Consider the following 13,297-nt stretch of genomic DNA (forward strand, 5'->3'; position numbering starts at 1 on the left):
AAAAACTGTGCCTAGCAACATCAGGTCTCATTCCACCAGAGCTACAGCCACCTCAGCTGCCTATCTGAGAGGAGTATCTACCAAGGATATTTTGGAAGCAGCAACTTGGAGTTCAGTGCATACCTTTACCAAGCATTACCACCTGCCTCTTTACTCAAAATCCAGAGCTGGCTTCACCACTGCAGTGCTGCAGGGCCTTATAGCCACACCGAATGCCTTTTAGCTCCAGCCTCCCAACCTCAGCTTTGGGATTCTACTCAAGTGTAATGACTGCAGCAGTGAAACACGAACATAGTACAGTTTTGTACCTACCATAAATGTAGATGTTCGAGTGTCTTCACTGCTGCAGTCCAGGTTACCCACCCTCCTTCCCCACTATTTTTCCTGGAACTTATCTGTACCTCACTACCTATACAACCTATTTGGTGTATTTGCTTGTAAATTGAAAGAATTGGTTTTCATTTTTTATGTAGTTATTAGCAATGTATATTGCCTACCTATTTGGGGGCACCTGACATCTAGGGCAAGAAAAAGTGAAGAAAATGGCATCGGCTGCATCTTATATACCCCTGGCACACTGACGTCAGGGAAGAAGCGACAGCAACCGACTCTGGACCAAGACTTTGGAACTCTGGCCGACTGCGGGGACCGCCTGACGGCAGGATAACCCAGGTGTAATAACTGCAGCAGTGAAGACACTCGAACATCTACATTTATGGTAGGTACAAAACTGTACTATTTGCAGGTCACCCTGCAGGCAGTCCACATACCTTCAGAATTATGTGGCAGATTCTGTCAGCAGGTCGAGGGCACAGCATCACAAATGGATGATTCACAGGGATATGTTTCAAGACATAATTCATCAGTGGAATATTCCTCAAGTAGAGCTTTTTGCCTCCCCTCTGAACAGACAGTTCTCTCAGTTCTGTTCCAGAGTCCCAAGTATTTTGGCTTGGAAGATGAATTCTGTCTTTTACTTGAAAGGGAATGTTGCTCTATGCCTTTCTTCCCCTTTCTCTTCTTCCAAGGGTCCTTAACAAAATTGAGAATGACTTCAAAAATCTTTTTGATTCCTTTTTGGCCCAGACAGCACTGGTTCCTCCTCTTATTTCATCTAGCCAGGGGCAGTTATCACAAGTTACCTCACTGCATGGATCTTCTCACACAGGACAGAGACACTGCCCTTCACCCTAATCTGTCCACTCTTCATCTGAGCTTTGGATGATAGGGTTTTGATTCCTTAACACCATTTTTCTGAGGATGTGCTTAGGGTCCAGCAAGAGGCCAGGCAAACCAGTACCAGAAAGTCATACATGTCCAAATGGAAGAGAGATTCTATTTGGTGCCTAAAACATCACCAGGAGCTGTTTACAGTGGAGTTCCCTTTGGTTCTTTCATACCTGTCTGAACTACTGCATGCTGGCTTGACTTATTTTTCAGTGAAAGCCAACTTTTCTGCCTGTCTGTCGCATACTCCTCCTTTGGCCCCTAGGTTTAAATTCAGGTATTTTTTTAAAGGCGTGCTTCTTAATAGACCCCCAAGAAACCCCATTCCTCCTCCTTCAGATCTTAATTTTGTCCTTGAAAAGCTGACTTGGACTCCTTTTGAGCCTGCTGCTGCTTTCCAACATTGCACCTGGAAGACTATTTTATTGGTTGCTTTAACCACTGCCAGAAGGATATCTGAACTATGGGCCTTGATGGGATCCCTCCTTTTTTGTTTTTTTCATAGAGACCTGGTGTGTCTCTGTACGAATCCTCCTTTTATGCCCAAAGTCGGCTATGAGCTGTCCCTTAGTCAGTCTGTCCAGCTTCCTTTTTTTTTTTCCCTTCCCCGAAACCTGCTAGTGTGAAGATTTTACATACTTTGGATTTGCATAGACAGCTCAGATATTATTTAGAGAAAATGAAGGCCTTTCGTAAATATGATCAGCTTTTTATTTGTTTTCATACCAGGATATTGGATTTGTCTGTTTGTAAGCAAACCATCTCCTCCTGGATTTCCAAGATCATTTCTTTTTTTTTTTTTAATGGTAATTCAATTGTCTGCTTCTGTGAGGGCTCATGCTACTAGACCAGTAGCCTGTTTGGCGACTTTCTTCAAAGGTTTGGACACCAACTCCATCCTTGAAGTTACTCCTTGGTTCACACTTTCACAAAACATTACAAGTTGGATGTCATTTCCAGAGTCGGCAGGTTTTGCCAAGGCTATTCTGCATGGGTTTGTGGAGGGCTCCTCCTTGCCTTCCTCCTCCCTGCCTTCACTGTTGCTTTTATACTCTCCTACAGGTGATGAATACTACAACAGTACAGTTATGTAAAACTTACCATAATAGTAGATATCCTTCATTTCACTGGTAGTGTGTTCACTCCCTCCTTCCGTCTTTTCTATTCCTTATGCATGAGTGGTATTTTTAGTACTGGCCAAGAGGTTGCTGTCCTAGTCTTCCTGCATTCCTTTTTTCTGGATTGGCATGTCCTCCTCTCCACTGGGGGTCCCAGTTCTCCTGGGATACCTCAACTGGGAGCATGTATACATCACCTTATCACCTTTATGTCCTACGCTTGCACTTGGAGCATACATAGCATAAGATGCTCCCTAGATAAAGGCTTTGGTGTACTGGCCGGACATTGAGCTTTCCTTGGCAGGAGATCCCACTGGTAATTAATGCTGCAACAATGAAAGACATCTACTGTTATGGTAAGATTTTACACAGCTATACTTTGTGATGTAGGTGTTGAATCTTTGTTAATTTTCATACATTTGTCAATTTTCTGTACAAGTTTAGTAGAATAGCAATTTCTTTAATATGCAAGATGTAAAGGAGGATACTGAAGTATTTTGCGTTTCACAGTCCATGAATCTTTGCCTTTTTTTTGCTGAGGGTAGTACTGCCCTGCTAATAACCAGAATGCCATTGTAGCTTTGTCGATTCTTTATTGTTTTTAAGAAAATAACTAATAGCTTCCTATTGCTGGGTGTAGGACTCAAGTCAGCCCCCCAAAAATAGCAGTTTCTTTTGCCTGTTTAAAGTAAATTTCTGTCTAGTCCTGCTAACCTAGTATTAAAGCCTAGGTATCTAAAGTAAAGTAGTGCCAGGGCTTGCTTTGTCAGGACACTACAGTAAGTTTTTGTAGCTTGAATCCGAACCATTTTTACCTGACCTGCATTGAAGTTATTCAGAAGCAAAATAAGGGCCTGTAGAATGCGATTGCTTCAGAGAAGATATGTTGTATTTTTAGTTTTCAACATATTTATAAATGACGGAGAGTGTCTCACCAAACAGGTCAGCATATCTTCCCTCTGTCCATAGATTGATTCTAATATGAGTATACTTTCTTTGGTTCCTTGCTAGACCACAATTTTATCTGTAGGAAAGAACTGAAGTAGAATGGTTGTGGTCTCTAAGTAATCTGGTGGTTGGCTATGGTTGTTGGGTCATGGGGAGTTGAGCCCATCATCATGAATTTTCTAAGGATTCATTAACCACCAGTCGACATCTGCTGGTGAGATTTTTTAAAGGCAGTTTTATACTGCTGTTTGAGATCTTTCACCAAACACAAACTAGAAAACACAACAACGCTAGAAAATTTGCTTGCAGCCTCCCAGACTTCTTCCATCACTGCATGGCTCTCAGTGCTATCTGCTGGCTAGAACTTACTCAACACTTTACACTCTCATTAGTCTCATCTAATGGCATCTACCAAATAGAACCCTAAGAACCTCAGAACTTTCTTTTGCTAATAAATATAATAATTACAGTGGTGACTCAAAATTCTTTGTCGCCATTTCCAAGGCATGGAATAAACGTCCAAACCACAACAGGCTTTTAAATAACTTGCAACAATTCAGATCCATCCCAAAGTATCACCTGGCAGTTAAACTGTGCAACTGTACCGCACCAACAGTTTGAAGTATGCAATCCTAGGTGTGTCCACTGTAGATACTACACAATTGTGTTAATGTAGTGTTTTTGATTCTACTTGCAATATCTTGAAAACTTGTATTTCCTTAATCTTATATGCTTTGTAAAAATGTTTGTTGACCATTTGCTTTGAAATATTTTATAAATGTTTGACTGTTTTTGTTTTGAATTGTCAGAATATATTTCAGTCCTTGTTTTGGAGCTTTCTTCCCCAGGCCTTTGGTGAAAATGGGCATTTCAGTTCCCAGGCAGACTTTCTTGGTAAACAAAAGCAAATAAATAAATCTAATTGAAGTACTAGAGTTAATTTTGCAACTGGGTCAGTTATTTTAATGTTTGTGACAATAAGACACAAGTGTTTTAAATTCTTTAATTCTGTAGTCTTAAACAGTGAAGTGTTCTTTCCCCTTCTGCAGCTTATATCAAGAGAGTGATAGCCCATCCAGCATTCCACAACATAAACTTTAAACAAGCTGAAAAAATGATGGAGACCTTGGAGGTAGGAGAAGTGATTATTCGTCCCAGTAGTAAAGGAGAGAACCACCTGACTGTAACCTGGAAAGTATCTGAGGGTATTTATCAACATATTGATGTCCGGGAAGAAGGCAAGGAGAATGCGTTTAGCTTAGGCGCAACTCTTTGGATTGGCACTGAGGTAAGACACTGTTTTTGGAGGCTTTAGTGAAAGAGATTAAGACTTGCATGAAAATTTCTAACCTATTATACTAAGATGAAAAAAATGTAACTCTAAATTAGATCCCATCCATTTTTTCTTGCAGGGCACTTTATTTTGGTTGAATTTTGTCTTTTGCATTGTAACTGTGTGTGCACGTGCACACACATAAATATAAAATGTGTATATATAATATAGCATGAGGATTTTATTAAAGTTTTTTTTCCTTTGTTTTACCCCTCATGGTATCTGTTGAAGAAAAACTTTATCTGTTGTTTAAAACACATATCACTTGTACAGCCAATGCTGAACATAAATGCTTGTAAAAGAAACTAAGAAATTCCACATTAGTTGTCTTCCTGAATACAATAGCTTTTTTTGGGGGGGGGGCTTTCCCATGCATGAATCTGTGCTGTCTTTATTTGCCCTAATTTAATGTATTCATTTCAGGGACACTGCACTTTTAGATGATTTCCCCCGCACAGCAGCCATCAGTGAGGCATACAGATTTGTCATTGTGCGGATCCTTCAGAAATTGCTTTCAGTTAAGTTCGTGGCAGTCAGTTATAGGTTTTCTACTGAGCTTGCTGTGAAAACAGGAATAGTAAATGTTACAACCCAACAATATGACCCCTAAAATGCAAACTGGTATTCAAGCAGAAAATATTTGATTTTGTATGGTGGTGTTCATTCTGAGTGAAAAATTGTGATAGTCCACTTTTACCATCATCGTGGTTGAGTTTTCTTTTCAGTGTTACATTTTTTGTTATTAATGCGTTCATGCTCACACTTACTGTCTGCTTTGCTGAATGATTATGGGCACAGTAGAGGTGCAGCGCTGGTACCCTTTTTGGGGATGTGTCTTGAGGTGTCCCTATTCTAGAAGTACACCTGATAATATCCTGCAGCTGGAAAACAACCAGACTTCTCCCATCCTGTGCTTGGTGATGGCTATTTGGATTGAGGGCTCTTCTCCTTGGTCCCTCCTCCTCCTCCCCAGGTGCAGCAGAGGTTGATGGTTCATGCTAAGAAATATGCAACAGGAATCACAAGTCATGTCGATGTCACAGTTATTTTTTTTTTATTTACATTTGTTATCTGGGAGAGTCCAACTGGATATATGTCCATTTTCAGTGGAGGCATGGTGAGAAAAGCTCCAAACTGTTAACAAGAGATAGCACATTTACCAAAAGGTACATTAGACAATATACAGAGGATACATTTTTTATACTTCTTATAGAAGTATAGTACATATAAGATAGTGAGTTTAACAAAAGGTGTATTTGCCCACATTTGCAGGCTACATTTATTTATACACCTTATGGAGGTGTATAACAGCAAGTGTAGCAGGAAGGTAGAATAGATAACTTACATAACTCATTTTTACACGAGAGACATGCTATGTCCATTTGGTTTACTTTACAGTGTTAAGAGTTACCATTAACCCATGCAGACATTAAAAAAGCAGTAGATAAGCTGTTACTCTAGTTGCTGGAAACAGAGAAATATGAGTTGCTATCCAGGGGTGGTACAGGTACATAATGTATGAATCAGCAAGTGTGTTTTAAGCAGTTTTTTGAATTGGGTTGTGGAGTTATGTATTATGTGGGCTGGAAGGGAGTTCCAGATTTTAGAGCTGTAGTGGCTATTTTGTCATATAGTGAGATGTTGTCCTCTGTGATGTAGGAGTACAGACTTGAGAAGTGTGGACAGAAGCCAGCTCCATAACCCCCCCCCCCCCCCCAGTCCCCATGTTGCTTTTGTAGACTTTACTATCTGTGTTGGTTTTTATTTGCCTAACCTTAAGTGCTTGCTGGACATAAGTTTGGCCCTCCATATTTCCATCCTAGAACTGAGTGTTGATGTTCTAACTCACCATCTGTTCTGGAAAGGGAAAGTCAGAGGACTCAGAGGCCCTTATCTGTGAGTCAGAGAAGGTTATTTAAATTGGGCCCTTGTATAGTGATACCTCAGTGACGTCTACTTGGGAGAAACCCCTCAGGTTTATGAAGTCCTGTATAGACTGTATTTATGCTTCTTTTCTTCTTCCCAGAAATGTCCTGATGAGTGTGTGTCTGTCTGTATAGAGGAGGGACACAGTAGTATATAATGGAAAGGATGGCTAGAGCTTCAGCATCTGACACCAACTCTTCCATTCTTGGGTGGTAGATGGTCAGGTGCCACATCTGACCTCTACTAATGTTGGTTAATTTCTCATGGACGAGGCCATACAGGCTTGCTGTGTTGCAGCAGTGAGTGTACCACTGACTCAGGGTTATAGGCTTGTGTGGAGACTTGTACCTTTCTCTGACCAGGCATATATCACATAATCTGCGAGCCACCAACTGGGGATGGGTTAGAATGAGTTGAGGACTACTTACACGACTGACATCTTGTCTTCTTAACATCTTATTCTAGCCTTCTGAGTGAAATAAATGAGTTGATAAATCTCCCCACATGAGAGTGAACGAGCCGTGGCATGCCTGGTTATGTCCCCTGTTAGGAATGAACGAGCCAGTTTGGGTGCAGGAATGAGGTACTGGGCAAATCCCATGACATTAAAAAAGTTTGCTGCATTGGCTGCTTAATATTTTTAGATAATTGAATAATACATTGCTGCTGTCCTCTTACTAATTTGATCAGCTTGTTAATTTTTTTCTGTAAATTTTTTATGCGAGATTTATTTAGAAAGTTAAAACATTTTTGGAAGATTTGCTTTTGTGGTAGGTGAGGAATTGAGTTTGATGTCCTTCTGTATCACTGTTGCAGTATTCCTTACTCTAGGGGTACTCTGCTAAGGATAGCCCGATGACTGGCCAGTATAACAAAGCATTACGATTACTAGTAAGTCATACATTGCACATATGCTGCTTTCTCATAGCATAAAGCATAAAGGTGACATGCAGATGTACCTTCCTCAGAAATTCTTTGCTCCCACTCTGAATGCCATCTTTGATCATTAGTCTGAATGCTCCTTTATCTGCTGGTTTACCAAGCTGTTTCAGATAAGTGCCCCTTTAGGGTTTTTCTTCTTATCTTTGATTTCTTTACCTTTGTTGTGAGGTTACATGTCACCCAAAAAGGAAAAATGTCAATTTGTGAGACAGATTCCCCATAAGGACCATCAGAAAGATTGATGTTCAATAGTCCTATCTCACCTTCATTCTTTACATATGGCATTGGGGCCTATCCAAGGCTCCAACTCTGCCTGTTTACAAGCTGGAAGACTTCTGGTTGGCTCGTGGCTAGTTAGGTATCCCATGGTGCACCAGTACAATCCCCAGATCTCGTTTGCCACGTCGACGAGTTCGGTTGCGCTTCTCATTGGCTCTGCCTAAGTGATTGCATTTTTTTCCACTTTTACAAAAATTTCTTGGCTGCTTAGTTTAGTATAGTTCTATGTAGTTAAAATCTGTTGCTGTTTATAGTAATCAATTAGCATAGTTGTTGTTAGCTTCTATTTGTGCCATTTGGGCAATATTTGGCCTTTGGCCTTTATTTTCTTTCTTGGTATCCTGTGTACTGGTTTTTCTATTGGAATTAGCTTAGGCTCCTTTTGCGAACTAGTAGTCTGTTTGTTTTGATAGAGTTTGGCGGTTTTCTGCTTGCTATTTAGAATAATTATTAACTATTACTAGCATCGTTTTTTGATGATATTGTTAACAGAACTACGTTCTGTTTGTGCTTGACATAAAGTTTATATTTGTGTAATTCACGTTCTTACTGTTTCAGTTGAGTGTGTGATATCTCTTACCTTTCTAACTGTTGGGACAGTTTCAGTTAGATGACCCTATCTCTTCCTTGCCCAGGCTAGGCCCATTTAAATTAGAGGACCTAGTCCTCTTGGTATCCTTTCCTTTCTATAGGGCTAGGCCCGTTTAAATTAGAGGACCTAGTCTTCTTTCTTCTTCTCTGTGTGTTTGTGCTATATTGATAATCAGAGTGTCTAAAGAGAGTAAGGAGCATAAGCCATCCGGCTTCAAGAAATGTATTAAGTGCTCCCAAAAAATGTGGGTAATGGATGGTCACCGTAACTGTGTTTACTGTTTAGGGGCCATCCATTTACAGGAGACCTGTTTATTTTGTCATGCATTTAGTACTAAGGTGTTGCAGGAAAGGAAGAACAAGTTAATCCTAAAAGGTCGTCTTAAACCTTCCTTCGAGGAAGATTTCTTTAGTTCCTCATCATCCTTTAAATCTACCAAAGGAAAGTCAAAATTTTCCAAGAGGCCCTCCCCAACACCGGCTGGTGTCTCCGAGCCACCTCTTAAAGTTGCAAAAACTGTCTCATCGGCTCCACTGACCTTGGAGCCGACTGAGAGAGGCTTTGCTGTTGCAGGGTCAGTTCCAAGTTTTTCGGAGCCGACCACTGAGACTATTGAGACTGCTTCTCGGAACCGGTCTATCAACCCTGTACCGGTCTCCTTGTTAGTGAAGTCTCCTGTACCTTCAAGATCTCGATCTCCTACTATGTCATCCAGGTCTTCCAGGAGTTTATCAGAAGATGATGTGGAGAGGGTAGTGCTGAGACTTTTGAAGTCATCTGCTTTGCCTAAATTGTTGTTGGCTCCGACCTAGTTGGCTCTGGAGCCACTCGAGCCTGTTCAGCCCTCTGTATTCATTTCTCCTCCGAGCCATGCTGGTCTTTCGGAGCCAGAGTGCTTGGTACCACTGGTGGAACCTTCGGCTCCAGCTCCCATTGTGGCTGTTTCGGAGTAGAGTTCTGCTCCGACACTTTCGGTGTTGTCTGTAGTGTCCAGGGGCCGAAGCTCTCCAGTTGACCCCGACAGGGATGCTTGAAACCAAACTTCTTCGGTTCCGAGTCTTCCTCTCGGCGTGTTGGCTAGGGTGAGTTCGGACCCTGGTCTATCTCGGAGTCGATGGCTTTGGTGCCAAGGGCATCCTCTGTCTCCTCGGAGCTGTAGAGGTCCTCGGAGCCAGAGAGGTCGGCTTTCGAGATAAGGAGTGTGCTGTCTAGACTGTTGGGTCCTACCAGAGGTACCGGCACTCTTCCCCCCATAGTACCCACTTCTGTCTCAGCTTCTACTCCCTTCAGCAGCAGCAGAGACCCCCAGCCTCAGGAGCCACCGACTGGTGGCCCCCACTCTTCCGAGACCTCCCCGGAAGGTCATCCTGAGGAGCTCCCACAGAAGAGAACTTGTAAGAGGAAGCATGTCAACTCCCAGGATGAGTCTTTGGCATCTGACACTGACCTTGAGGAGTCTGAAGGGTCCCCCAGGTCATCCTCTGATGATGTCTCCTTCGTAGACATTCTGGAGATCCTTAAACAGAGGTGCGGCTGGCCCACTGTCACCCCTTCTGATGAGGAGTCTGTGTACCTGAAGGCTTTCGGGTCTCAACTTTCTGCCTCTTGGGTGTCTCCGCCCTTCGACGAACTGATGGATTTAGTTAGTCGAAAGGTGTGGGATACTCCTGATGCCGTGGAGTCAGTCCCAAGGAGACCGAACAAGTTCCTTTCTTCCCCTCCAGGAAAAGACTTTTTATCTAAAGGTGTGCCTGTAAATGCCATGGTGGTGGCGGCGGCCACTAAGAAGGAGTTAGCTGAGACGACTTCTGTTCATCTGCCAAATAAGGAGTCTGAAATGATGGACAGATACGGGAAGCATATCTTTTCTTCAGCGGCATTTACCCTTAGATCACTGAATTATCTTACTCACTTTATGAGGCTCCAGAGAGATCTCCTTAAAGAGATAGGAGATTTTCTACAAGGTACATGCACTGAAGGAGTCCCTGACAAAGTTTTTGCCCAGTTGTCCACCTTGACCTCTATCATCAACTCCTCCATGCAGCTTATTTCGTATTCGACCAATGGAGCGAGTAGAGCAGCGGGTTCAGGAATTTCCCTGAGGCGTCATTCCTGGATGCATTTGTGTAATTTTGTGAAACAGTTTGTCTACCTTTACCAACGCCCACTTCGATGGTTCATCATTGTTTGGATCCAAGGTAAAGGACACTCTCACCCAGTGCGAGCAAGAAGGAAAAACACTCTCTGCCATGGGAGTACGTTTTACTGTTCCCTCTAGACCATACCCTAAGGGTCAGAGTAAATGTGGTCCGATAACTCCCAGAGGTTTTTCCAGGAGGCACAGGGTGACTTCTCCTTCAGAGGCAGAGGAGGAGGAAATGGTAGACGTCACCCTAGAGGCAGGGATGGGGGCGGTCTGCAAAACCAGGGAGGTCCCGATTCCATTCGGGGCCGGCCTACCAGCGCTCCTGATATGGGGCCCAAATGTGGTTCTCTGAGGCTATTCAGGGGTCGCATTTCTTTGTATCCAGAAGCCTGGCTAAGTATCACTCAAGACAAGTGGGTACAAAGAATTATTACCAGAGATTATGTCATACCCTTTTCTCTTCCACCCTTTGTTCCCAAAAAGATCCCAGATGTTCCACCCATTCACAGGGATCAGGTAACTGTGGAGGTCAACAAGTTGCTGTTAAAAAAGAGTCATCCAGACCATCCCAGCAGACCAAATAGGATCCGGAACTGACTCAAGATTCTTTTTAATGCCAAAACGTACAGGGGACTGTGGAGGCCCATTCTGGACCTCAGCAGATTGAATGAATCAGTAAAGAAGGACACGTTCTGGATGGTAACACTGCAGTCTATACTCCCGTTGTTAGGGAATGACAATTGGATGTGCTCAATAGATCTCCAGGATGCTTACTACCGCATAAAAATGGACAGGGCGTCACGGAGTCATCTACGCTTCTAGCTGGGAGCCAGTCAGTTCCAGTTCCGTGCTCTGCCCTTAGGTCTCACCACAGCCCCCATGGTGTTCACCAAATGTATGGCAGTAGTGACAGCTCACCTGAGACGAGGATTCCAGGTGTTTCCGTATTTGGATGACTGGCTCCTGACTGCCCCCACCAGACATCTACTCCTTCAGAGCAGGGACAATACTATTCAGCTTTGTGCCCAACTGGGAATCTCTCTAAATTGGGAAAAATCTGCCTTATTGCCCTCTCAATCTGTGATTTTTATAGGTGCAGAGATAGACGCAGTAAACTTGGTGGCCCGTCTTCCTGCCAAAAGGGAAAAAAACCTGGTTCTTCAAATTCAGCATCTTTTCCCCTTGTGAAGGGTCAAAGCCAAGATTGTTCTGCAGCTCCTTGGGACCATGGCTTCCACCATACTATTAGTGCCACTAGCCAGGTTAGATGAGAATTCTTCAGTGGCTTCTGTCATCCCAATGGTCCTTTCAGCACCTTCCATTATCCCATCACATTCTACTGACAGAATCTTGCAAGAAGGACCTCCTTTGGTGGACATTACCCAGTCAACTGACCACGGGCGCTTCAATTGTTCCTCACCAACCCATTGCCACTATGACCACAGATGCATCACAGATAGGGTGGGGCGGGCATTATCTAGGCATGACTGTCCAAGGCACATGGCAAGACCACAAGGCCCACCTGCATGTCAACGTTCTAAAGATGAGGGCAGTGCTCCTGGCATTGCAAGCACTTCACGACCTTCCTCCTCTGGGGACTATTGCAATACAGTCAGACAACTTGTCGGTAGTATGGTATAACAACAAACAGGGTGGAACCAGGTCTTGCCCACTCTGTCGAGAAGCCATGCGAGTTTGGGAATGGGCAATATCTTCCCAGCGCTTTCTGGTGGCAATGCACATTCCAGGGAAGGCCAACGTGATAGTCAACAAGTTCAGCTGGGCGATCCTGATGCCTCACGAGTTGTCTCTGAAACAGGAAACAGTGGAACAGATTTTCCGCAGGTGGGGACAGCCTTGTGCAATCTCTTTGCCAGCCCTATCAATGCCAAATGTCAGGTTCGCTTCACCCATCTTTACACACCCTCAATTTGACAGCGCAGCTGCTCCAGTTCCATCCCTAGTCAGGCTTCACGACTTCTCGCCTTCCGTGACTTGTATCCTTACGTCTTCTCATAAACCTTCCACTAAGAAGCTGTATTCCAGTAAATGGAAAAGATTCTCTCTTTGGGCGGAGAAACTGGATGTTGACCCTTTCACTGCCTCCACTCCAGAGGTTTTGGAATTTCTGAACTGTTTCACCAAGAATCTGCAGCTGCCACTATCAGAGTCCAATTGGCAGCGATTTCAAATTTTCATTTGGGTTTCCCAGATTCTAACTTGATGTCTCTCAAATTGTGCAAAACCTTGCTCAAAGGTACCACTTTAAGACCTCCTGTTCAAGAGCCTGTGGCCTCATGGGATTTAAACTTTGTGTTATCAAAATTAACATCTTCACTCTTTGAGCCTTCTCATTCATGCTCTTTGAAGTTTTTGTCGTGGAAGACGTTGTTTTTGGTGGCTATCACGTCTGCCAGACGGGTGTCAGAATTGCAAGCTTTGTCTGTTAAACCGCTTTGTCTAATTTTTCATAAAGACAGGGTGTCCATTCATACTAACCCTTCCTTTGTCCCCAAGGTCTGTTCCCCTGCCACTTTGAATCAGTCCATAGAACTTCCGGTTTTCTTTCCAAATCACTGCAGTGCAGCTGAGTCCAGGTTTCACTAACTAGATGTCCATAGAAAATTACGTTTTTATTTGCACCGGACTAAAGACCTTAGAAAATTGGATCAATTATTCATTTCCTTATCCGAATCCAGGTTGGGGTTACCAGTTTCCAAAGTGACTCTCTCTAACTGGATTTCTAGCTGTATAGCTTATGTTTATAGTTCTGAGGATAAACCTTT

The 13,297-nt window shown here is 43.2% G+C and overlaps 1 protein-coding gene across 1 annotated transcript in view; it reads left to right on the top strand.

Moving 5' to 3' along the window:
• SUPT6H (SPT6 homolog, histone chaperone and transcription elongation factor) overlaps positions 1-13,297 on the top strand; it is a 2,620,423-nt gene that overhangs the window by 2,005,620 nt on the left and 601,506 nt on the right. The window contains exon 29 of the mRNA XM_044054882.1: positions 4,343-4,581. Coding sequence (XP_043910817.1) covers positions 4,343-4,581 — 239 coding nt within the window. The remainder of the gene's footprint in view (positions 1-4,342; positions 4,582-13,297) is intronic.

This window comes from Protopterus annectens, chromosome 13.part0, assembly GCF_019279795.1.
Source record: "Protopterus annectens isolate FY-2018-M chromosome 13.part0, PAN1.0, whole genome shotgun sequence".
Taxonomy (NCBI): domain Eukaryota; kingdom Metazoa; phylum Chordata; order Ceratodontiformes; family Protopteridae; genus Protopterus; species Protopterus annectens.